The sequence below is a fragment of the Lepidochelys olivacea genome, assembly GCF_965140295.1.
Source record: "Lepidochelys olivacea isolate rLepOli2 genome assembly, chromosome: 2".
Lineage (NCBI taxonomy): Eukaryota > Metazoa > Chordata > Testudines > Cheloniidae > Lepidochelys > Lepidochelys olivacea.
The window spans coordinates 64451155-64479154 of NC_140412.1; the positions used below are offsets into that span (position 1 = coordinate 64451155).

The following is a 28000-nucleotide window of genomic DNA, read 5'->3' on the forward strand; positions in this document are numbered from 1 at the left end:
CCAAAAACATATGTACCAGTTACGCTATCCATACTTGATACATGTGATTTGTGATAAAAGGGCCAAGTTGCACGTGTCCCCTAATACACAGTGCACAAGATTTAAGGGTCTATCTCAGCAAAGACTGAAGAAAAAAAAATTGATTCCAATTTTTTTGCATGCATCTTGTTGATTGGATTCTCTGATTATTTTGTCAGTTGTTTCCACATAGGCTGTACTGTAGCTGGACAATGGTAGTAGTCTCTCAAGAGCTAGTATTTCATGTTCCTAGCATTAAAAATAATCCTAGCATTAGGTCATTTCTCAAAGGTCCATTACACAGTAACCAGTTACTACCGCCCATTAGGATTATTTTGTAAGTCACTGGCAGTGTTGTATCAAAAGCTTATTTAAAGTTATCATTTTTGCTCTTCCTCCTGCCTGCCTTAAGTTTCTGTCTCTGGGTGACTGGGGTGTGGGGTATGGAGGGGTGTGTGTGGAGGGAAGTTTATAAGATAAAAAATGGGAAAAAAAGCTTAGAACCCTGATCTCTCCTCTTCCAATTTGAGCATTCATTCTAGTTTTTTGCTTCTCTATTTTTGTAGCTTTCAGTTCAGCTATTACTTGATTGAATTATAAACAACTTGGCTCCAGACTGAAGTAAAGTGTCCACAAAATGCATAGTAAAAGATTGCATGGTACATAGGGAGAGAATTTTCTTATTTTTTATCCTAGCCTTGGATGGTTACTTTTCTGTTCCTTGCAGGTGCACTAATCATAAAATTCCATCAGTTTTTCTTCCTTCTTGGACCCACAACCTGCTCCAACCTGATAATCAGACAGCTGATTGTTGATTTTTACTTGGCATAAGTTTGACCAATGCAACTGCAAGGAAGAGGAGAAAAATTAAAAGCCGAGAAACAAAAAAGGTTAAAAAAATCATGAGTGCCCTTTCATATGAGGGAGATCAGATGCATATAGAAATAAATTTATTGGGTATATATGTTATCTGAAATCATTCAACATTAGTGCCAATTTTAAAAAGTTTACTCTACGGAAAGCTACCAATGTCCAAAAGAAGTTCCACCAGGGAGTCTCTAATATAAACAATGCAGGAGTGTGGTAACTGTTTAAAGGGAAAGAACAATGAGCATGTTTTTTTAAACAAAGGCACAGACCCAGAAATGTACCATAATGAAAGCTAACTAAAACCTGCAATTCTTACACAACTGTCATGCAGTCAAGGTGTGGTCAAACTACAGTTTAGCAAAGAAACTTACAATTTTTTTTTAAATACCAGTAATACAGCAGAAGTTACCCAAGCGTACACCAATATCTTATTTCTAATTGATTTAGTATTAAACAAGGCACAGCTGATGACAGAATTGTGTCTGGTGAACTATATGAAACAAGAAAGCATATTGGTCTTGTTAACTATTAAGATGAATATCAACCCTTAGTACCTGAACTAATTTATCAGACAAATGCCTAGTAATATGACCAATGTAATCCTGGGATATTAGAATAATCATTGACCTTAAGACTTAATGAAGGACTTTAGTAAACTGTGATATCTACAAATACAGATTAGAGACTCATTAAGGGCCAAATGATGAATGCAAATAATCTTCAAGGCTTTTGTACAAATAAGGTTAATTTGAAAAATATAAAAAAGAGATAGGCACTTTAAGTAGCCTGAATTGCATGATGCTGATTCAAGCCCAGAAGGGACAATATCTTATTAACAGTGAAAGAAATCTCTGTAAAACTGAAGTTAAAAGTGACCAAATTAGGAATTTACAGTACAGGTACTAAGTACCTGCATACCTGCTCATCAATCATACCAGTTCTTTACTCAGAAGGAATTCCCAGCATCCATAAGTGAATTATAGAACCATTAAAGAGTGTCTCACAGTATATCACTCTCCGCTACCATTACTCTCCTTTGTACTATAACGTTTTTGGTTTTCTGTTATTCCAGTATCTCATCCTCTTCCTGTTCCTGTCCCAGCCTTTGATTTTGTAACTCAGGTTTTCCAAGAAGCTATCAATACTCACTAGTAATCTACAAAGTCAGACACTGTATTTATTAATATTAATATTCAAAATAAGCATAGATTTAAAGAACTTAAAAGTTTCTCTGCGTCATTCTGCTGGCCATTCAGCACGATCACATTAACTTCTTCCTAGTAAACATTGGAGGAAAATTAATATAACTTAAAGATCTTGCATTACCATTAAATCTGAATTTGAATGGAACACAATTCAAGTTAATAGCAATTTTTAACTTGAAGAAATTAAATGCACAATTTTACACATTTACAGAAAAAACAGCACTATCACGAGACCCAATGAGTATGTCATGAGAAAGAAGCTGTGAACCAGTTCAGCCTGTGGAAAGCAAATTGGCAAGGAAACCTGAAATCGGAAAAATCACACTAAGAATGTAATAGCAACAGCCTTCTAAAGGAGTAGGATCGATTTAACACATATTCCAGACATGTAACACAAACATTCATCTGAATTATAACCAACTTATTTAACAATTCAGTAGCGGTTAGGAGATTCCAACCTTTTTTCTTCCATATCTAAAAACACTAAACATAACTATGTTGCTGCTTCTCGGAGCAGCTGCAATACTCAGATGGTATTGAACAGCAACAGCATATACAAATGTCTCCAAAGCAGATGTTTTATACAGTAGGGAAACTAGAAACTAAAATCCTCCTTCTCCTGCCCTTTTGCTGAAATGCTAATCGCTAAGGTTTGTAAACGGACTCAGCCTCCAAACTCCATTTTTGTTTGTTCAGAACTATTTGGGTTGAAACTTCATAAAAGGTGATTTAAAAAAAAAAAAAAAAGCAGTTAAAGAAATTCCCTGCAGCTATTTTCAAAACAAAGAAGGAAAAAGACTTACGTACTGACAATTCAATATTAAAATATAAGACTTCACAGGTAGTTTGTCCCTCAATGAGGAAGAGTTGCAGTGAATCTGAAGAACACTTAAGTTCCAAATTAAACAATTAAATTAGTTCAGGCAATGTGAAGTAACTGTTTCCCATTGCACAATTGCCTACAGAGCTATAGAATTGCACAGAAAGTTATGCAAGTGTTAACGTTTCCTAGATATGCCAGTGTGCCTACCAAGTGGGTGAATTTAAAACCAACCAAGTTGCAGAGTTCCACAGTGCTGCAGCTCAGGTCTTCCCTCCTCCTCCTTTTTATTTATGTTGCTGAAAGGATACAAAATATGCCACTAATGCAACATTATGGCTATGTCTACACTTACAGCTGTGCCACTGTAGCAAGTGTAGAAGCTTCCTAATGCAACAGAAAGGTTTTTTCTGTTGATGTAATTAAACCATCTCTTCAAGAGGCAGTAGCTAGGTCAACAGAGGTATTCTTCCATTAACCCAGCTGCATCTGCAACGGGGTCTTGGCTGACCTAAATATAGCACTTAAGGCATGAAATTTTTCACAGTCCTGGGCAACATAGCTAGGTCTAGCTAATTTTTAAGTGTACACCAGGCCAAAGACTGCAGTTGCAGACACACACAAAGGAGGGTATGTAAACATTAAAAGTTCTAATCCTAGCATTAACTTACACACATCCATATTAAAAGGGACAACCAAAATTACACAATTCAATTTGGGTTTGGGAAAAAATTGTGTCCCCAAACCTCATCGTAAAAACCACCATCTTCCTTTTTTTAAAGAAAAGCCAATGGAATTATATCCTTTCCCACCTTCCACATCAAAACAGTGGAGTGCCTGTTGAAACAGATGGACACTGTATGGTAATTTACACATGAGCCTGAGTTTATACACACAAGTTATGACAGGAATGCTTCTCTACCCACCTATCAGAAAACAAGTCCTGGGGAAAAAAGGAGGTGCTTCTGTACTGCTATGGATCTGGAAAAAAGCAGATTACACCAGGATCCCTCCACAAAAGGAATATGCAAAGAGCAGCTGGTAATCTTACCACACATCATGAATATAGCAGATGGTAACCAGAGTTGTGCTTCTCTCATCAGATCCTAAACGAGGAGCAAACAAGGATATGAAGAGGAGCCCTCCTGCTCAGGAGTCCCCATTATCTGAAAGTGGGGGGGGGGGGAATGAGAAGCCTCTTACTGTCCCCTTCTTGCACATCTTATCTGGAAGAGGACCCACTTAACCTTGGGGATCCTCTTTGAATTAAATGCTTGAAGCCCCAGCCTGGGTGCTTCCGGTATGGTTGTGGCATGAGTGGCTTCTGATCGGGACAGGGGGAAAATCGGGTGAAGGAGAAATCCAATTAGTTTCTTGTTTGACTTTAGAGTAGTGATTAATGGCTGGGAGGAGGGTAATTCAAATTCTGGAAATATGAACACTTGGAGTTATTAATAAAATGTATTACTGTCCCAATGTTAGAGTGGAGTAGGGCCCCATTATGCTAGGCACTGTAGCATGTCACCAATATAAATCTGTTTCAGCATTTATATAATCTGGATAAAAAACAAACTATTCTCAAGGGCTGAAAACTGATACAGATTTGACAAATCTGTTTTGTTTCTGATATAGATTTAGCCAAAGTTCTCTCCTTATCCACGTTGTTCAAATGCATTTTTGGTGTAATTTATGTATAAAAACGTATAGCCTGTATAGCAATATAGGTTTCAGAGTAACAGCCGTGTTAGTCTGTATTCGCAAAAAGAAAAGGAGGACTTGTGGCACCTTAGAGACTAACCAATTTATTAGAGCATAAGCTTTCGTGAGCTACAGCTCACTTCCTCAGATGCACCTGAGGAAGTGAGCTGTAGCTCACGAAAGCTTATGCTCTAATAAATTGGTTAGTCTCTAAGGTGCCACAAGTCCTCCTTTTCTTATAGCAATATAGGAATTTTAAAAGAAGCCAAAAACATTTATCTAAAATTCCTTATAACTCAATTTTCCTCTTTTTTGGAATCTGATGATAAAGCAAATGTTGATATAAGGGAACACAATATAGTTCTATAAATCTGATAAAATTGAAATAGTCAGTCACGTCAACAGGTTCTCTTTATTGAAACCCTCACAAGGATTAAAAAAGGACCAAATGGTGAGTTTTCATGTCAAACAGAAGAAGCTCTCACCTAATTAACTGCAGTCTAATCCACATGAAGGAACAAACAAAATTCAAACACCCATGTTCTACTACGAATGAAGTTAAAGAACCATTCTCCCTTAATCTTTTCCTTAATTTTTACCAGAAAAATAGATAAAGGATCTTTACATGGCAAAAGAATACACAAATGTTACTGAAAACAAGTGTCTCTCATTTCCTTAAAATGAAAATGGCAGTTGAAATGATGGAACTGCTTATATTATTTTTCTAAAATTTTTCTAACCACCATTACCCCGCCATGAACAATGTTATGTATTTGAATGCCTCTTCAATATCAAGTATCCATTTTAAAAAGTCAATGCTTCAAAAAACAAACCCCTTCCCCTCCCCTCCCCCCCACACAGGCCAGTTCTGCATTAGGTTTTCAAACTGTTAGCAAGATCTGGAGAACCATTTAAACATCTTTCTTGCTGCAGAGATATTAATTACTTTGAAAGCCTAGCCTAGACAGGACCAAAATAAGGCAGCTAGCACTGCATTGGAATTTACAAGGCAGTATTTATTTAACTAAATTTCTGCTGGGAAAGATCAACCAGCATCCATACATAGAGAAACATGGTACATTTATTTTTGAATCATTTTTAACATTTGAAATGAGAATTTCCAACTATAAAAAAAGTAACTTCACGAAGGGACTTTACAGGTAAGACTCGGTGAAAATGTCTCATCTTTATTATTTCAGTTATCTGCATTAGACCAACTCAATTTTTTGTTTGGTGCCACAGACCTGAGCTTTGAGATAAATTCTTTTTCCAATGAATTTTGGAAAAATTGCAGTCATGAATTCAGCAGGATGTCAGTGCTACAAGATCAAGCAGGAAGAAGAGATTAGCTCTAAAAGGAGCAAACTTGTTTAAATGCAAAAATGTAATAAGTTACCAAAGGATATGCGGAAACCTAATGAGCTGAAATTTGCCTAAGTAAGACTAGGTGAGAGTCTGTCCCAGTACAGAAGTCCCTCAAAGAAAAATAGTACCCATATTTTGTTAGGCCAGCAGCCTGGGAATTCAAGTGACAAGATGCATTTCTCATTAAAAAAATTACAGTCAAGCTGCACTCAAAAGCTAAAGAATGGCAGAATTATGGCTACCCATGCAAACTTAATATGTCCCTCTTGTATGTATATATTATGACAGTCTTTAGTTACACGATCACTTACTAGATTTTCTACCAGGAGCCTGACTTGATTTATCCTGGGTAACTATTTCAATATTTCATTCTCATTTTGTGTGTGACCTTGTGCCTTACCTACTGCACACAATCCAAACCCTGCACTGACTACAGAATTAGTATTTTCTTCATGGGCTTTTCTATGACACTCATCACGCATCTGAAAACTTATTTTAACAATACTCCAGTGAGATAGGGGATGACAAGTCCTACCTTTGTATAGATTAACTTCTGTGCATCATTTCAAGGCCAAAAATGTCAAGTATTCACGAATTTTGTATGTGCCCAATACCACTCAGGATCTGATTTTATAGAGTATTTAGTATTTTACAGCATTTTCTATATTTAACGTATATTGATTTCAATTTTAGGTGTGAATGCTCAGGTCTCAATTTGGGCACCCAGAAAAGTTAAAACACAGTTAGCGGCCACCTCTGAAAAGTTTGTCTTAAGTGACTTGCCTAGCATCATACAGGAACTCTATAGCAACTACCTTAGCCAGAAGATCATTCTGTCTCATCCTGCAATCCCATGTCATTTTCTTCACATCTTTTAACTTCTGGAACAAATAAGGCATAGCCTCATTTACTACATACAACCTGCTTCATTCTGTGCATTGAATTAGGCTGGGTTCTTGTGGGAAAAAACAGTATGTGATCATATAATTAAAGACTAACAAGGTATATATACATGGAATCTGAATTAAGAGTACACAAACAAACTTGATTCTGGCATTTCCTAATTTTCGAATGCTTGACTTGCAAACTTAACATTCTTTCACTGTAGTCCCCCTGTAATATCGAACATTGTTTTAAAAAGCAAAAGGAAAAACAAATTCCATGGTGTGGAAACATGTTGATGCCCACATGGGTCACCAGCAGGATTAGACCCTTTACACTCACAGCATCAATATCTGCCACTTAAGCAAATAAACTAGCTGGTAGGAGTGGTAGGCTATTTTCCTCTGTAGTCTAGCCAGTAGGGACAGGTTTCAGAGTAACAGCCGTGTTAGTCTGTATTCGCAAAAAGAAAAGGAGTACTTGTGGCACCTTAGAGACTAACCAATTTATTTGAGCATAAGCTTTCGTGAGCTACAGCTCACTTCATCGGATGCATACTGTGGAAAGTGTAGAAGATCTTTTTAGTGTATATAAAAAGATCTTCTACACTTTCCACAGTATGCATCCGATGAAGTGAGCTGTAGCTCACGAAAGCTTATGCTCAAATAAATTGGTTAGTCTCTAAGGTGCCACAAGTACTCCTTTTCTTTTAGCCAGTAGAGAGAGACACAAAACATTCTGCCACTATTTTATAGCTATTTGCTATACAATAAAGGAATGCTGGGAGTCCGGGACTCAGGGTTCCAAATCTAGGTCCTGAAGGGAATTGTGCTCAGTGGTTATAGACCCTTCTACCACAGTCCCCTAGCTTGTAACTCCATGCGACAAACACAGCTTGCCCCTTTCTGTCCAACCCCTTTGTTCCTGGCCCCTCCCCGTACCCCACAGCATTTGAATCAAGCTGCTTCCTTCTCTACACTGCCAGGTGCTATTACCTTTTGAACTTTCAGAATACTGGGACAAGCTAACATTTGTATTCGTAACGCTTTATATCCCATGCTCCAGGGTACTGAATTAAATCTCCACCGAGGGACTGTAAAATGTTTTAAATCAATGGACAAAGAATACTGTATATTCATTGTGTGTGTTGAAGAGAAAAAAGTAGTGCATATATAGTAAAATAGCCTATATTTAAAAAAGCTGTGCTTGTCCCTAAATGTCAGAACTTAGCTGACTAGAAGCTGTTGTAAATGCAAGAGATTCCAAACACAATGTAAACATTTGTGTTGGATAATAAGACACACCAAAGGCATTCAAATCTGCAGTATTGCTATTTTAAGCTTTAACATATCTGTCTTCTACACTGCTGTTCTAAAAAAAGGAAACTATCTCTGGAATTTGTACAGACTGTTCAGTATTTCATGCAGTTCATACAGCCGCTTGATATTTTTGATCATACAAATTCTTCCATCAGGTAAAATTCATGTTACTAAGAAACAGGTTATTGTAAAAAATAATTTTCAATACGTAAATTAAAAATTTAGCACAGAAGTATTCAGATTAATATAGTATCTTAAACACTTTGTTAGAGAGCTCTAGCCAGTAACAGGTACACATGGATGTGAACACAGACTTGATCCACTGATCAGTCTTTTTCCAAAAGTATTTTGAAGAGAGAATGCCTGAATACTGTGATAATAGGAGGAAAAAAGCTGAGAAACAGTATATGCTTGCTAAACAAGAATTATGTTTATTTAGCTAGTGAATCACCTAGAGGAGTAAATTTTCACTTCCATGATAGCAATCTGTCAGGCTTGCAAACACCCAGAAATAGGAATTAAAGGTTTTAAATGTAGTTATAAAGGTCATAAAAAGTCTGATTTAGACTGAGGTACATTTACTCAAAACTGAGATTCATTGAGTGGTAGCAAACAAACAGTTCCTCAGACAAATGCACTTTTTTCGGTATACATATTACAGAAAAAATAAAGAAGTGTGCATTAACCGGTGCTGTCCACCAAGCTGCATATTAATATTCTCTTACACCAAACAGTTTGAAACAAGGGAAATGTCATTCTAATATAATTTCATGTTACGTTTTATTTGGCTAAACTGCATCTTAAAGTTGCTTTGCCATATTAAAAGTTTACTACAATAATTTTCACATGAACATTTAGACTTGAGTTTTACTCCAGGACTAAATATGGCATGATTTTGCTTTTAATCTGTTGAATAGCTAAAAACTGACAATTAAAAAAAAAACTACAACAAAGAAAAAATAAGTTGAAGCAATGTGAATCTCACATCATGGAATCACTTCTAATGGTTAATTGTTAGTATTTAACAAATTCAAAGAGTTAATGAATCCTTGCATTCCTTCCGGCTCCTGTGCCTTAGCTAGGATGCATAAATACAAAAGACAGCAGATACTGGTAAAAGCTTCAGGACAGAAAGTGCTTGACGAAGTTACAGTTCTCAAGTGTGTTTGGTGAGAGAGTATAAGGGCAGATGCACTGATGAGAACCATTACAAGAAGAGTCAATTTCGTGTTAAAGTGTTCGAAGATGTCACCTTAAGCAGAAAAAAAGCTTTAATAACGTCGTCTTAGACATATTAGGCATTTCCAGAGTCTACATCATTAGTGTTGTAATTCTAGCAGGACATCTCCACATAGTTATTGTTTGTTTCTATTTCTCTCCTGCAAAAAAAGGAAATAAAGTTAAAATAAGCATTTTCACATTACATTCTTATATTCCCCCCTCATTAGAACAGTAATAATGTCACTTGTTAAGCATATCAACTTCCTTAAAGAATGCAGCATGTTTTAAAGGAAATCAAATCAATGTTCTGTATGTATTCAGGCAAGTGGAATGTTAAGTTCAGGATAACTTTTTTAAAGTACAGTGGAAATTAAAAGGCAAATCTGTTTAAATGACAATTAGCTGTTGAAAGGAACAGAACACCTCCCATGGTACATTAGGCACCATAGTGGAGAAATATTTGCTTCCACTAAAAAGACATTCCACTGAATGAAATGAACACAGTTGGGGGGGGGGGGGGTTGAGGGAGAGAGGCAGGCGCTATTCAGCATTCATGCAAGAAAAAAAAATTACCCTAAATTTGCTATCTACGTTGTCAGCAAAATACTAATTAAATATATAATCCAGAGTGTTTTACGTTTCCTTGAAGCTTTTTATTCCTTACAGTTCTGGAGTCTGGAATGTTACTGAGGTGATAGTCACCAGAGATTTCATCCAAAACCCATCAAAGTCAATGTGAGTCTATTAACTTCACTGTGCTTTGGCTGAATTCTGTGCCACTACTGCTGCACATACTGTACACCGCGCCCCATGAAAACAGCTGTCACAATTAAGGTCCACATGCACCAATAAATGTAGATAAGAAGGAATGAACAGTAGAGAATGTTGGGACAAAACCTCTCTCCCAATTGTTTTTGCTATTAACGGACAAAAAGGTGACTGGGAGAGAAGTGATTGTGCAAAATACTGTCTGAGATCAGTCTTGTTTGAATTAGAAGAAAACCATCTGCTTAATTTCATCCCCTTAAGGGAAGGATTAAGTTCCAACAGAGGCAATATCAGATACAGAACGGATTTAAAATTATTAAAGCTAATGTTAAATTTATGTAATACACAGGTTGAGAAAAGAGAGTCTGTACATCTGAGTATAGTGCTTAGATTATCCACAACATTTGTTTTTAAAAAAAGCCATGATAAATAGAGTACATAATGAGCAATAACCCCAATTTAGGTGAATATATTTAAGAATACAGTTTAGGTATTAGTAGCCAAGTATTCGAGTACATCACTCATGAGAAGCTGTAGATAGATTTGGTTGTGGAAATCAAAATATATCAATGAGTGGAGATTGTATTTTCTAAATGGACAACCTACCCTAATTCTCAATTACTAAAGGACAAGCTATCAGGGAAGTATTTCAGTTACTTTTATTACACTAGATGTTAGCAAGAAGTTATCACTAACAGGACCAAAATGAAGGAGATGCTATCCATTTAAAAGTTTAAAAATAGCTATTTGTGCAATATCTTGATACCAACTGAAAATGTGAGACAAATCTGGAAAAGCTGTATGGGCAATATAAAACTACCAGGAAAACATCTCAATATCTGATAGCTTAACTTGTTCTGCATTGTTCTGAATCTCTACCAGTTTATGACCAAAACTCTCCTTCCTCTCCTGGACTGGTAATAGAAGGAACATATTTCATGTTCTCTATTTCTAACATTGTCCATGTCATGCTTTAATACATATAAACAGACATATATACAACACATATACTGATTCCCTTGGAAAGAAAGCTGTTAGAACTGCCAATAGGGAAGTTCTATTGTTTCAAATATGTATTTCTTAGTGTGATGGGGTTGAATGAAGATTTCTTTTTACCTGGAGAGCAGAAGCAGCAATTGTTTTCTATGACTGACATATCTGAGTGTTTGCATATACACCTATGTTTTTTATAAGTGCATTACATAGTATAATAATTCAGTGATATGTAGTGAAAGTATTTTCAACATTTTAAATACTCTTCTGGAAAAGTCCACATACAGAAAGGCTTCTGCTGTAGTCACAGGTAATTTTCATTACAATTAAAAAGGGGACTAGATTGACTTTGCTACATGTTTCTGGTATTCAACAAAAAAGTAGCATGATGCTAGGATGAGATAAAGAACCTTTTACATCTGAAGAATGATTGTCACGTAACATGCTGAAGCTACACAGTGTTCCCTCACTGTTCATATTAGGCAGGAAAGATTCTGAATGAATGCTTCCAGGAAGACAGACTACAAGAAAGAAGGTACACAGTAGCCATATATGACTGAAGCTGTTCTTATTAAAAGTTCAGAGTATGGCTGAGGCCATAAACTGTTCTTTGTTGCAACACCTTTGCAGCAGCTCACAATGGTGGACAGTTATACCCTCACCACTCAAAATACAACCACTACACACACTGGGCCAGATTCTGACCTCCAAATTGCCTGCTTCACACTGCTTTGACAGTGCAGATTATTTGTATTACAATAGTGCCTGGAGTCCTTAAACAGGATCCCACTATGCTGGATGTGACACACAAAAAACCTACCCCAAAGAGCCTACAATCTAAACAAGCCTATTTTAAATAGTAGGAAAGGTATTTCTCTGTTTTCCATTTTTTCATCATTTTATTAGGACCGACTTTTTATAGCAAAAGAGTATTTCATTGCACTAAAACCTTCAAAGGAAAGGATTTTTTAAAATGGGAAATTGATGAACCATTCATGTGCATTTCTCAGATGGCTGAAGACTCTTGACCTTTGGCCTCATTTTCTCACTGTAAAGGCATGCAAAAATAGCCTACTAATGCACATTTTGTCACAGCTTATTGCTGTATCAGTAGCAGACCTCCTCCACTGAAAGATGCAATATTGTAATGTGAAGCAATGAAAAAGAGCACAAGACCAAAGGATTTCAATTTAGGAAAGGTTTTGTTTTTAAACAATACTGCATTTCTGAAATACTTTACATTATACTTGCAAATGTTGTGAAGAAAGAGCTAACTCATGGAAGTAACCTCAAGTATATATTTGCTATGAAGTGTCTCCCAGTCCTACCCAACCCCTAACATATTAACCATAGAGACCATCCTGATGCTTATTTGCATTTTTATACATAGCTTCTGGACTCAAAACACTTAAATCAAACATCGCCCTTCATGTCCAAGAACTTTTTTCTTAAGAATAACCTAAAAAGTAATGTCATCCTGATGATATCTGTTGCTTTAAGAGACTGAAGTTAGGCATCTTCCAAACTTGTAAGTCTCAGGAAAATCAGTCTTCAATTCCATCAGAAAACTAAAAAGAGGATGTTGTCTTTAAAAACCCTCCTTCTCCACGCCCATACTACCTGCATATTTTCAATTCCTGAATGTATGCATGCACTCCACACAGAGAGAAACAAACTTTACATTTTTGCTGCCTCGTAGATTTTAAATTTTGATATCTCGTTATGAAGTGCATAGAAGAATGTGTCTCAAATGCGTCTGAAATGGTCTTTAGTACAACAAGATGAAAGAAAGAACAGAAAGACGTTTGTACACTATACTGCTTTCCCCCCCGCAAAAAAACACAAAGTAAAATTCCATTTAATATCAATTGCCTTCTCCCATCTTGACGGCCAGGCAGGAGGCAGAATCAAAATTTATATCCAGGTCCAAGGACAGTGTTTTGGTTCTCAAAGAGTGAAGACAGACCAAACAATACAACACCTTTATCCCAGGCTTTCCACAATTAGAACAGAGCATCTTCCTTGGGATCATTTTCCAGTGTACAGTCTGAACTCCCTCCCAGTTCCCATTCATCTACATTCTTTTCTTTACTTCTCAAATTCTATCAGAATCCTTGCCATATCTCGCCTTGATACTCCAGGATAGGAAGTTCCTTCAATCAATTCAAGTTCTTTACCAAGGGACAACAATGCAGTCTGTTTCACTTTAGAATTTATCGCAAGCAGTGATGTTACTGGGCTTTGGGTGGAGTTTATTAACAGCATATGGAGAGTAATTAGCATTTGAATTAAAGCTACAGGAGAATGCAACAGCTGGTTAATGATAACTGCTAGCTATAGACCACATGGTGAGCAGATTTTGCTACACATACTAACGAAATAAAATCCCTTAAAGGGGATGAACCTGGAAAACACCCAGGCTTTGGAAATGCATGCATCAATCCAGAATATGCAAACATGTGGAACTGATAATATACCAACTTATGTTCAGCTCTTCCATATTGCCTTATATTTTATGCAATTTCAGTTCTTTCTAAATTCAGGTACCAACTGAAGGACCACCAGATGAAAAATGCTCTACAGGAAATTACCCTCAGAATTATGAATTCAATGATGTACCAAGAAGTCATTTTAGCTTCCCCCCTATTTTTCCAAAATCCATGAAAATGAGTAGTTGGTTTAACTTGAAACTGCTTTCCATTTTGAGATCAAAATAACCAATGAAAGAAATGGGCAATATAACTTTAAATGCACTTCTTAAATGGAAGGGGGAGGAAAAAGTCAATGGGTAATTTTGGATGAAAAAATTAAAGCAGCAGTCTGACAAAAAGCAGCTGCAATGTAAACAGAACATTTTATTAGTTCAGGCCCAAAAAGATCTGTAAAAGTTCAAGAGGATGGGGGATTTGTAAAATCTATTAATGGAAATTGTGAGAATATATTTATAGAGCCCTGCAAATCTGCTGGTATCCACGGACTACGTTTGCAGATCGTGGATTGGATGTGGATACAAATTTAGTATCTGCGCATGGTTCTTTGCATTTAGGTTTTTAATCTGAAAGTTTACCACACAGTGTGTTGTGACTGCTTGCATTTCCAACAGGCCTACACATAGAAGGCTTTGCTGGTATACTACACCAACAAAATAGTGCAACAGCATCTATACCAGGGGCTTTTGCTGACAGCTATATCAATTATAAATCACCCCTTGTCACACCCATAGCCAACACAGTCATGCCATCAAAAGTCTGGAGTGTAGGCCTGGCCTCAGTGTGAGAGAACAAGGAAGTGAAACTGACCTGACTAATGAACAAAATGCAGAAATATAACAGACATTATTTACAATGTCACCTGAAAGCGAGAACAGGCATTCACAGGGTACTTCTGTAAATAAGAAGCAGGCAGCATTATCTCCAGTAAATGTAAACAAACGTGTTTGTCTTCATGACTGGCTGAACAAGAAGTAGGACTGAGTGAACCTATAGGCCCTAAAGTTTTCACTGTTGTGTTTTTGACTGCAGTTATATACAAAAAATTCTACATTTGTAAGTTGCACTTTCATGATAAAAAGATTGCAACTACTTTACTACCATAAGATGAATTGAAAAATACTATCTTTTTTCCAGTGTAAATATTGCAAATAATAAAGTGAGCACTGTACACTTTGTAGTCTGTGTTGTAACTGAAATAAATGTATTTGAAAATGTGGGGAACATCCAAAAATATCTGAATAAATGGTATTCTATTATTGTTAAACAGTGCAATTAAAAATATCAAGCACGAGATTAAAAAATAATTACAATTATTGCTGTTTTAATCGTTTGACAGCCCAAATCATGTCTCACTAATCTATTAAAATTATTTGGGGGGGTATCAATAAGAATATGGATACAGGTGATCCAATCTATACTGTACTTGGACTTTCAACAAGGGCCTTCACCAAAGGCTCTTGAGCAAAGTAAAAAGTCATGGGATAAGAGCTAAGGTCCTCTCCTTGACCAGTAACTAGTTAAAAGATAGGAAACAAAGGGTGTGAATAAATGTAAAGTTTTCACAATGGAGAGGCAAATAGTGGGTTCTCCAGGGACCTATCTTAAGACCTGTGCTGTTCAACACATTGATACATAAATAATCTGAAGAAAGGGGTGAACAGTGAGGTGACAAAAATTTGCAGACAATGCAAAGTTACTCGAAGTAGTTAAGTCCAAAGCTGAGTGCAGAGACTTACAAAAGGAATTTCATGAAACTGGGCGACTTGAGCAACAAAATGGCAGATAAAATTCAATGTTGCTAAGTGTAAATAATGTAAAGCAGAAAACAATCCCAGCTATACACAGCTAATTTAGACCCCAATTTTGTATAACCCACTTAAAGATCTTGAAGTTATCATGCATAATTCCCTGAAAACATCTGCTCAATGTACAGTATCAGTAAAATAAGCTAACAGAATGTTAGGAACCATTAGGAAAGGGATAGATAAAACAAATTATGATAATGACACTATATAAATCCATGGTATACAAACACCTTGAATACTGCATGCGGTTCTTGTTGCCTCATCTCAAAAGAGATATTAGAATTGGAAAAGGTGCAGAGAAGGGTAACAAAATGATTATGGTGTGGAACAGCTTCCATATGAGGAGAGATTAAAAAACACTGGGACAGTTCATCTTCAAAAAGAGACAACTAAAGAAAGATATGATAGAGGTCTATAAAATCATGAATAGTGTAGAGAAAGTGTTATTTACTCCTTCACATAACAGAGGACACACAATGAAATTAATTGACAGCAAGTTTAAAAACATACATAAGGAAGTTCTTCTTTACTTAATGACAGGTTTCAGAGTAACAGCCGTGTTAGTCTGTATTCGCAAAAAGAAAAGGAGTACTTGTTAGTCTCTAAGGTGCCACAAGTACTCCTTTTCTTCTTTACTTAATGCACAGCCAACTTGTTGAACTTGTTACCAGGAGATGTTATGAAGGCCAAAAATATAACTGGGTTGAAAAAAGAATTAGATAATTTCATGGAAAATAAGTCCTTCAATGACTATTAGGCAAGATGGTCAGGGATGTAACCCCATGCTCTGGGTGTCCCTAAACTGCCAACTTCAGAAGCTGTGACTGGACCACAGGGGTTGGATCACTCAATAAGCTGCCCTGTTCTGTTCACTCCTTTTGAAACATCTGGCACTTGCTACTGTCAGAGAAAGGATACTGGGCTAGAAGAACCATTGGTCTCACCCAGTATGGCCATTCTTATATCCGTTGTATCCTCCTGAGATCTCAGTGAAATATTCATGGAGACACTCTTCAATCCTTTCACAAAGGTTTCTAGGGATGGCAGTCTTATTTCTTCCTCCATGGTAGGATACTTCCCCACACCATTCGATTTAGGTTTGGCTAGCACCACTGCAGGCACCAAACAGGCTAGCAGCATTCAGGCCTGGGCAGTTTCAGGATGCCAGCAGCACCTGTGCTCCCTGTGCTTTTGTTACCTCAAGAGTGAGATATCAACTGCCTGGGGAAACTATCACTGCCTGGGGAAAACAGTGTCAATATTCAGTGCCATAGCCCTATACTTGTACCATGGAATAGGTACATGAAACAACAAAATTTCGGTAACTGAAATTCCTTTCCTTGCCCCCCATATCAGCCACAGCCATGGTAAGTATGGCACAAGAGTGGTGCTGCACAGAAGCGTTGCAAAGCTAACGTGTCAATAAGCACGCCAAATGTTTTTATGGCAATAAGGGAAGGGAGTTTTGATTACCTTTTTCATTCCAGCTGAATCCTAAATCTAGTGATACATCTGTTTATCAGCAGCTGCTGCAGTCTTGAGGAATGCCCCCTCCACAACTGACCCTCACGAGGAGAAAGAAGACTAGAGATAAAATGTTCTATAAATACATTAGAAGCAAGACGAAGACAGGCTAGGCCCATCACTCAATGTGGGGAAGGGGCAGACCAATAACAGAAAATGCAGAAATGGCAGAAGTGCTAAATGACTTTTTTGTTTCAGTTTTCACCAAAAAGGCAAGCAACAATTGGACATCTAACACTAAACATCAGTGAAAATGAGGTAGGATCTAGAGCTAAAATAGGGAAAGAACAAGTTAAAAATTACTTGGACTCCTCATTGTTTTAACTTGTCTTTGTGGCACCTTAGAGACTAACAAATGTATTTGGACATAAGCTTTCATGGGCTAGAACCCACTTCATCAGAAGTTAGATGTCTTCAAGTCACCAGCGTCTGATGAAATACAACCTAGAATACTCAAGAGCTGACTGAGGAGATATTTGAGCCATTACCAATTATCGTCAAAAAGTCATGGAAGATGGGAGAGATTCCAGAGGACTGAAAAAGGGCAAATATAGTACCAATCTATAAAAAGGGGAATAAGGACAACCTGGGGAATTACAGACCAGTCAGCTTAACTTTAGTACCCAGAAAGATAATGGGGCAAATAATGAAGCAATCAATTTGAAAACACGTAGAAGATAATAAGGTGATAAGTAATACTCAGCATGGATTTGTCAAGAACAAATTGTGTCAAACTAACCTATTTACTTTCTTTGACAGGATAAGAAGTCTTGTGGACAAAGGAGAAGCAGTAGATGCTTGACTTTAGTAAGACTATTAATACAGTCTTGCATGACCTTCTCATAAACAAACTAGGGAAATACAACCTAGATGGCGCTACTATAAAGTGGGTGTATAACTGGTTAGAAAACTGTTTCCAGAGAGTAGTTATCAGTGGTTCACAGCCAAGCTGGAAGGGCATAACGAGTGGGGTCCTGCAGAGATCAGTCCTGGGTACAGTTCTGTTCAATATCTTCATCAATGATTTAGATAATGACAGAAAGTACACTTATAAAGTTTGTGGGCAATACAGAACTGGGAGGGGTTGCAAGTGCTTTGGAGGATAGGATTAAAATTCAAAATGATCTGGACAAATGCTCTGAAGTATATAGGATGAAATTCAATATGGACAAATAGAAAGTACTCCACTTAAAAAGAAACAAAATCAACTGCAAACATACAAAATGCAAAATGACTGCCTAGGAAGGAGTACTGGGAAAGCAATCGGGGGATCATAGTGGATCACAAGCTAAATATCAGTCAACAGTGTACCACTGTTCCAAAAAAAAAAAAAAAAAAAAAAAAAAAAGCCAAAAATCATTCTGGGATGTATTAGCAGGAGTGTTATAAACAAGACGAAACATAATTCTTCCATTATATTCTATTCTGATACGACCACAACTGGAGTATTGTGTCCAGTTCTGGGCGCCACATTTCAGGATAGATGTGGACAGATTGGAAAGTCCAGAAAAGAGCAACAAAAATGATTTAGAAAACATGACCTATGAGAAAAGATTAAAAAATGAGTTTGTCTGGACAAGAGAAGACAGGGGACATGATAACAGTTTTCAAGTACATTTAAAAGGCTATCACAAGGACGAGGGAGAAAAAAATTGTTCTCTTTTCCTCTGAGGATAGAGCAAGCAGCAATGGGCTTAAATTGCAGCAAGGGAGTTAGAAAAACTTCCTAACTGCCAGGGTAGTTAAGTGCTGGAATAAATTGCCTAGGGAGGTTGTGGAATCTCCTTCACTGAAGGTTTTTTAAGAGCAAGGTAGACAACCACCTGTCAGGAATGGTCTGAGAATACGTAGTTCTGCCTTGAGTGAAGGGGATTCGACTAGAAGACCTCTCGAGGTCCCTTCCAGTCCTACAATTCTAGGTTCAGCAAAATTCTGAAAGCCAATGTTGTCACAATGGCCCTCTAGTCTAATGCAGACAGCATGGAGAAGGAAAGTGTGACAGGAGAAAGGTTCAGAAGTACCAGCAGGAAGAGAGGGAGATGCACCAAAACAGAAAATCAGGCAAAAAATCCAAATGCTGCAGGCCCTGCTTAACCTACAAGTCCAAAGGTCACCCACTACCCACCCTTTGCATTCCTCAGAGGGCTGAATGGTAGCAGTCCCCTGCATTCCCCAACATACCACGATCATAGGCTACATCTTTACTCTTAGCACTCCATACTGGGGGACAGGAAGGAAAACCTCAGCTTCACATACATTGACTTGTGAGAACTATGGTTGGTGTATGTGAAGCCACAGCAGACTAAATTTGTACACTGAAATGGACAAAAAGGTTTGCTGATTGTCCAATTTTAAAGTCCCATTCTTGACGTCTACAACCACATTTGCTCCAATCCCTCAGACAGAGACAAACACCGACAGGATCTCTATCAAGCATTCTTAAAACTACAATACCCACCTGCTGAAGCAAAGAAACAGATTGACAGAGCCAGAAGGGTACCCAGAAGTCACCTACTACAGGACAGGCTCAACAAAGAAAGTAACAGAACACAGGAGCTGTAACCTTCAGCCCCCAACTAAAACCCCTCCAGCGCATCATCAAGGATCTACAGCCTATCCTGAAGGACCATCCCTCACTCTCACAGATCTTGAGAGACAGGCCAGTCCTCGCTTACAGACAGCCCCGCAACCTGAAACGAATACTCACTAGCAACCCACACAAAAAAACCCACTAACCAGGAACCTATCCTTGCAACAAAGCCCGTTGCCATCTCTGTCCACATATCTATTCAAGGGACACCATCATAGGACCTAATCACATCAGCCACACCATCAGGGGCTCGTTCACCTGCACATCTACCAATGTGATAGCAATGCCGCTCTGCCATGTACATTGGCCAAACCGGAGAGTCTCTACGCAAAAGAATAAATGAACATAAATAAGATGTCAAGAATTATAACATTCAAAAACCAGTCGAAGAACACTTCAACCTCCCTGGACACTCAATTACAGACCTAAAAGTCACAATTCTTCAACAACAAAAAAACTTCAAAAACAGACTCCAATGAGAAACTACAGAACTGGAATTAATTTGCAAACTGGACACCATTAAATTAGGCTTGAATAAAGACTGGGAGTGGATGAGTCATTACACAAACTAAAACTTATTTTCCCATACCAGTTTTTCCCCTTTTGTTACTCACGCCTTCTTGTCAACTGTTTGAAATGGGCCGTCCTGATCATCGCTACAAATGTTTTTTTTCTCCTGCAGATAATAGCCCACCTTAATTGATTAGTCTTGTTAGAGTTGGTATGGCAACCCCCATTTTTTCATGTTCTCTGTGTATATATATATATATATCTTCCTACTGTATTTTCCACTGCATGCATCTGATGAAGTGGGTATTAATCCATGAAAGCTTATGCCCAAATACATTTGTTAGTCTCTAAGGTGTCACAAGTACTCCTCGTTATTTTTGCTGATACAGATGAACATGGCTACCACTCTGAAACTTGCATTATGATGCAACCCCATGAGTCAATGCTCATTTACTGGGTCCAGAAAAGGTGCCCTACCAGCCACAGCTGCTTTGTAAACACCAGCAACCTTGAATTGTGTTTTGCTATGTCCTTTAATATGTCCTTAAAGAAATCAATATGTCCCACATTGCTGCAGTACTTATTGTGGGTCTGCAAATTCAAGAGAATCAGGTGCTCTGTATTTGCAACATTAATGCAAATAGTGTAGAGCTTTGCAGGCTCCAGGCTTCTGTCTGAGATGGAGGTGTGCGGGTTTGTGAGAATTTTTTTTTTTTTTTTTAAAAACACAAAAATGATGAGATACAGATGGCATATGGGATGGAGAAAGTTGCATGCTGGGAACTTGATCCCTAGCTCCAAAGATCCTTGTGCAACTTATTTCTACCCTACAACACATTGTGAAAAGTTCCCACAAGGCATCATGCCAGATGATGCACCATGGCACACTGGGATACCCACCCCTGGTGAATTGTACTTTCCATCAACAAATAGACATCTCAACTTTCTATGCACAAAATTTCATGCATTTTTCTACAATTTATTAATGTGATTACTAATTCCCTATCTAAAACACTTGAAACTACTAAAGTTAAAAACAGAAAAAAAACTCTTGTTTTCCTATACTTCTGACTCTGCAATTTCCCAGTTTCTTTCACGAGTCTAAATCATTAGAAGTTCAACTGGATTTCAGATCAGTATTCTGTGGATAGTTTAAAAACTGGATATTGGTCAAAGTTTATTCCATACCCATGCTCAAAAATACCAAGTTAAAGACTGCATTTGTAGATTGTTTTCTTTAATGAAAGTGTACTACATTTTGGTAAAAACATTAAACGGAGCAGATATATAGGTCCTGTAGTTTCTCACCTCCAATATGCAATATGCTCAGCAACAACAAACAGAGGTACTCTATTTGCTGTATTAGTGTTAGAATTGCAACAAACAGTGCCAATGCAGAGGGGAGAACATACACTATGTGTTTATTATTGCAAATACCACATATCAACAAAGTACAGCATTGACAGATTTAAGCTTGCTGTCCTTCTTTCAAGAACTTTTAGTAATCTGGTACAACAGCCTGGCATCTTGCAGAGAATTAAGATAAATAAATATTGATGGATAGTTTTGCTTAAAGACCAACTGCTCACAAACCACCACAAAAAACTTCAAGAAATAACCAGGAAAGGAGCATGGTCTTCCTATTTTTAAACCACTCCCCCAGTCTCCCTTTTCTTTTTTGTTACTAAAGATTTTTGCATAAAAACAGACTAAACGACCTAGGCTAATGTGACAAGGAAGAAAGAAGACAGACCAAGCCCAAAAAGACATGAACTACCCCCTTCTCCCAGACAGCCTAAGAGCTGCTGAAGGAGGACTACTCTCAGCACACTCTGATTGAATGTCTCATCACGATTTGGCCACATGCAGCACATAGTTTATGGCAGAGCACCTGGATAAGGTACTCTGGAGAGTTTGTTCACAGACTTTTGATCCAGAAGGCAGCAACTGCAAAAAATTTAACAGGTAAGGGAAACCATCAAAGGAGCATGCAAACCAGATACAAGATGGGATCTAGTGGGAGAGACACTTGGTATCTAGACATTTGAGAGCATGCTCAAAAAGGAGGACAGATATAGGCTCCTTAATTGGTATCTGAATGTCTGAAAGCCACCAAATAACAGCCTGAACATACGAGATGCATAAATGACTATGGCAATTTCCACTCCACCTACAAAGGTCTTCCTGTCTATTCCTTTGATCTTCCTGTCCAAACGGCCATAGAGGAAGATATTAGCATCCAAGAGAAGATCAGACTGCTTAAAAAGGGAGGCCAACTGCCAAAAATACTCTAGGCTGAGAATTCAAGCATCTATGGGTGCCTATGAGCACCTAAAAGACTTGGATACTGACTTAGGATGAGAGATGTAAGTCTTTCCGTGGAGGCCAGCAGTAAGTAGGAGAAGAGAAAAGACACTACATAAACCCCATTGCTCCATCAGATTGTTCAGGCATCTAGAACTTTGTACTTTCCCTGAAGGAAAGCAAGAATGCATGTAATTGCCCCCCGACCCCACTAGGAGATATGGGAAATCCATGTCATTTTTCTTCTCTAGTTTGTCTGGAGGAATAGTTGGTACTTCAAGCATGGCACAATCAACTGGCTTGACCTTGCTCCTGGAACCTGATTCAAGGAAGGCTAAATCCAATTTACTATGCTCACAGCTGAGGGAAGAGCCACAATCAGGGCACTTAACTTTCGCCTGGAAGATTTCTCCTGTTGCTCTTCTTAGGCTTGATCTAGAGAACATACCAAGCCAAATGGAGAACACTGGCATCACATCCCAAGATGCTCTGCTGCAGTTTCAGTAAGAGACAAGTAACTCGCTAAGGCTATGTCTACACTACACAGCTTTTAGCAACACAGCTGTGCTGCTACAGCCGTGCTGCTAAAAGGCACGCAGTATAGCCGCTGTTTGTCCGCAGGAGAGAGCTCTCCTGCCAACAAAGCCAAAGTGCTGTTCACACCGGCGCTTTTGTCTTTCGGGGCGTGGGGGTGTTTTTTAACACTTCTGAACAACAAACATTTTGTCTTTCACTTGCCAGTGTAGACAAAGACGAAGTTTGCTTGTGTAAGTGAGGTACAGAGGAGGAGATGACAGTATGTAAATTCCTTCAGAAATAGCTAACACATGCATGAACCCAGAGTCTGTGCTTGCTGCAGCCATGCCATAGATTGGTACTGCCACAAAATAATGACATTTCTTGTGACTAAAATTTAAACACAATGGTACAATTAAGTTCCAACCACTCCTACTGGTTTATAAGAACCACATTTAAGAGAACAGCTTGTTGTGCATTAAAGTTTGGTTTTTAAATCTGACATTAAAATCCAAAAAACTAAATTGGCACATGTTGATTTAACATGTTGGATGTAGCTCTGGCATAGCAGTATCAATTTATAATGGTGGCCTTTACACTGTGAAAGGAATGTCTTTAACGGTACATCTTCACTACCTGCCGGATTGGCAGGTAGTAATCTATCTATGGGGGAATCAATTTATCGCGTCTCATCTAGACGCGATAAAATCGATCCCTGAATCAATGCCTGTACTCCACCTTGGCAGGAGGAGTAAGTGGAGTCGACAGGAGAGCCGCTGTGGTTGACTCACCACCGTGAGGACAGCCAGCTATTCGCATAGCTGAAGTCGAAGCATCTTAGTTCGAAACACACACCCCCAGCGTAGCTCAGGCCTAAGCAAGCAATAAGGAGGGAAATAAAATAAAGTTCTGGGCTCTGTGGAATATGTAGGCTTTTTCTAAAAACTGTTATGAGAAATTTTCCCACTAAAGAGGATGTTAAAAATAGAGTTCTAAATATTTCTGAAGTATGGAGTAGCTGTCTCAAAACTAGAAGAAAGGGCCCTGTAATCCTTAACTTTGCAACTGAAATATAAAAATTTACACATGCAGTTGTACTCTACAAAAAACAAACTCTTAATTAACCTCTACTACATACAGAGCCATTATTACACTGTCATACACAGTAGCTTTTCAAAATAAGTTTATCCATGTCTTTATCACTTGATTTGGCTACTGCAATTCCTTTTTGTAGTCTTTCTACACTTCAAGCAGTCCAGAACACCATAGCCAAGTTACACCCTGAATCTCCATTTCTGTTACCTGAATTGGCTCCCTATCAATTTCTGAATCCAATTAAAACTTTGTCACTTCCACCTCCCTCCATAGAGATGTTCCTCCAGTCTATTCCTCTATCTGGACTCTGATTACTTCATCATTTCCTCTTCTCTTCAATTCTATAGGCTTCTGTTAGAAGTGAAAAAGAGCAGGAGACAATGTCATTTATGTTGTCACAATCAGATACACCATCTGTATCTGAATACCTCCTATTTTTACCTTAAAAACCTTCCTCCTCACCTTAGCACCTAGCCTCCTCCCTCTCTCTTGCACCCTTTTTATAAATGTGCAAACATGCTTATTTGCTACTTAAATTACCACTTAAATTAGCTGTATTCTGGCTTATCTCATTGTGAAGTAATGAGATACCTTGCACTACATGAAAGATGTATTAAAATAAAACAAACTGAACTATTCAGCTACAGTAATAAACAGCACCAGCTTGACCTGCAAAGCGATAAATTCTTGCTACCCAAGTGGGTGGCATTCCCAGGTCAGGAAGAAGGTCAATATTAATGCAGGAAAATTTGCACTGCAGCTGCCCACTCTATACAATGTGTTCTGTTGCCCTTAAAATAGTATACAGAAAAATCTCAGCCCGGGTTGTAAGCAAATATCCAAAGATTCAAAGCAACATTAACAAGCTGGAAGCGTTCTCTAGTAAGGGGACCTAAGCGATCAATTTCAGCACAGTTTTATCTTTCATTTACTCCACTTTTTAAAAAAAACAAAAAAACACACACAGCTACAGGTAACTTTCCAGGTGTGATCCAAATGTTAATTGATGCAGTGTTGCTTTACTACATCTGCAAATAGCTAGTGTATGTGCATCTGCTGTTGCTCAAATCTTTGCCACGCAGAAACTGAGCAAAATTAATAAGACCCCGGCCAGATTCACTGATACTAAATCAGAACCCTCTGAGACAGCAGTAAAATAAAAATAATCAATTTCATGCTTCTGTGCTGGGGAAAGCAATAAGCAGCAGCCACAGCCAATGGTGTTTAATAGGAAGGACCTCCCAAACAGTGTCCACAAAGAATTTCTCAAATAGCACATACTTACTTCATTGTCATTTAGAATACAATTAGACAAATCAACATGAAAATTTACAGTACTAATATTTATTCTGATAGAGACTGATGTAACTGCAGATGTGCAATAAACATATTGTATTCATGATAACAATGTTACCAAAAGTTTTAATTTAAGCCAAAGCTTGTAACTGAGAAGTTTGGCTGATGGACACAAGATTCAGCACAGCCACCACACCAAAGTTTAAACACATACAGCTGGCCTCTGGGAATTCAGCTCTAAAAATCCATTGTGAACTCAACAAAAGCACGGTACACTATGTGATCAAAAGCAATCCTCTGCAGTACACATCTTGTCAAGCACCACTGAATAAAATTCTAAAGTTTGTAAGAAGCCATTTTTGAGATATGGCTTGCTTGAAACCAAAGCATTTTTCAAAATTGAAATCCACCTAATTTTCCAAAATACCATATTTTAGTTATATTTCAGGTACAGCCTTAGCCATGATGCCTCCATAAGAGTTATGGGTTAACTCAGATACTACAATGGAGGCTGTGTAAGTATATACATAGAAAGGGCTTACCATTTCCAGTTACTTATGAACACTTTCACCCGTATACTTTAAATCTATCTATAAGAAAAAAAGACTTTCCATCATGTCTGTCTTTTCACAGAAGCAGCTGGGAATTTTTTTTTTACATAAACAATTAATAATCAGAACAGATGCTGCAAGCTTAATTTTACACTAATGTATTCCTTGAATTAGAATACTGGAAAGTTAAAACATTTGTAGGTTGTAAAAGTTATGGAGCTACTTACTTATATTTTCTAATTATAAAGTATAATGCCAATTTATATTTGTTCTGTACTATGCATGCAGGTGTTTAGATTAAAAACTTTTTTTCCTGCATATTTTCCTACTGTACACTGATATGTAAACCTAGATTATATATTCTTTGCATGCATAGGCAAGTTAGTGCAGATGACTTGCTTAGAGAAACTTTCTTGGAAGAGTCAGCAGAATCAGGAAAAAAAAACCCGCTTACAACATGCTTACCTGGAAAATATCCTACTGGCCCAAGAATAACTTAGATTTATTAAAACAATCCATATTCATAGTAAATCAGCTATTTTAGGAGTTGTGTGTATGAAGTTTTTATTCCTACCACTACACAAGTCCAAACTGTGCCAGAATGTAGTCTCATATTACTGACCCTAAAGCTGAAATGTTTTGCTTAGAGAGGGTTTTTTCCGGACCCACTAAAAACTTTCTAAAGCACCTTCTTGCAGATCAAAATATCTCATGCTTTGTTCCGTGTAGAGTTTTATTTTTAAAGTAAAAAACTAAAATAAATACTGGTTTTGTACCATGTTTATCTCCCACTATGTATAGCAGTTTTCCACATATGTGGAGATGATGTAATCTGGTGGACAGAAATGTGATTTATGATCTCTTTGCATTGCATGTGAGCCTGAAGCTAGGGTGGAAGAGTAGATAATCCCTCTGTTTCACTATCTGAGTTGCTCAAATGCCCTGTAACCTGAGTTGCTCAAATGCCCTGTAACCCCATAACCTCAGCCGTGCAGAACACAATGCCATCCACAGCCTCAGAAACAACTCTGACATCATAATCGAAAAGGCTGACAAAGGAAGTGCTGCCATCATCATGAATAGGTCGGAATATGAACAAGAGGCTGCTTGGCAGCTCTCCAACACCACTTTCTACAAGCCATTACCCTCTGATCCCACTGAGGGTTACCAAAAGAAACTACACCATTTGCTCAAGAAACTCCCTGAAAAAGCACAAGAACAAATCCGCACACACACACCCCTGGAACTCCGACCTGGGGCATTCTATCTGCTACCCAAGATCCATAAACCTGGAAATCCTGGGCGCCCCATCATCTCAGGCATTGGCACCATGACAGCAGGATTGTCTGGCTATGTAGACTCCCTCCTCAGGCCCTACGCTACCAGCACTCCCAGCTATCTTCGAGACACCACTGACTTCCTGAGGAAACTACAATCCATCGGTGATCTTCCTGAAAACACCATCCTGGCCACTATGGATCTAGAAGCCCTCTACACCAACATTCCACACAAAGATGGATTACAAGCCGTCAGGAACAGTATCCCTGATAATGTCATGGCAAACCTGGTAGCTGAACTTTGTGACTGTGTCTTCACCCATAACTATTTCACATTTCGGGACAACGTATACCTTCAAATCTGCGACACTGCTATGGGTACCCGCATGGCCCCACAGTCTGCCAACATTTTTATGGCTGACTTAGAACAATATCTATTCAGGGGACATCATCATAGGGCCTAATCAGCCACACTATCAGAAGCTCGTTCACCTGCACATCTACCTATGTGATATATGCCATCATGTGCCAGCAATGCCCCTCTGCCATGCACATCGTCATTGTCAAACTGAACAGTCTCTACGTAAAAGAATAAATGGACACAAATCAGATGTCAAGAATTAACATTCATAAACCAGTCGGAGAACACTTCAGTCTCTCTGGTCACTCGATTTCAGACCTAAAGGTCGCAATATTAGAACAAAAAGACTTCAAAAACAGACTCCAACGAGAGACTGCTGAATTGGAATTAATTTGCAAACTGGATACAATTAACTTAGGCTTGAATAGAGACTGGGAGTGGATGTGTCATTACACAAAGTAAAACTATTTCCCCATGTTTATTTCCCCCACTGCTCCTCAGACGTTCCTGTTAACTGCTG

At 38.1% G+C, this 28000-nt stretch overlaps 1 protein-coding gene across 1 annotated transcript in view; it reads right to left on the reverse strand.

Annotated features, from left to right (window-relative positions):
* Positions 1-7508: 7508 nt before the first annotated feature.
* Positions 7509-28000, reverse strand: part of YTHDF3 (YTH N6-methyladenosine RNA binding protein F3) — a 44420-nt gene continuing 23928 nt past the window's right edge. The window contains exon 5 of the mRNA XM_084621280.1: positions 7509-9556. Within this exon, the coding sequence (XP_084477406.1) occupies positions 9533-9556 (24 nt within the window). The 3' untranslated portion in view covers positions 7509-9532. The remainder of the gene's footprint in view (positions 9557-28000) is intronic.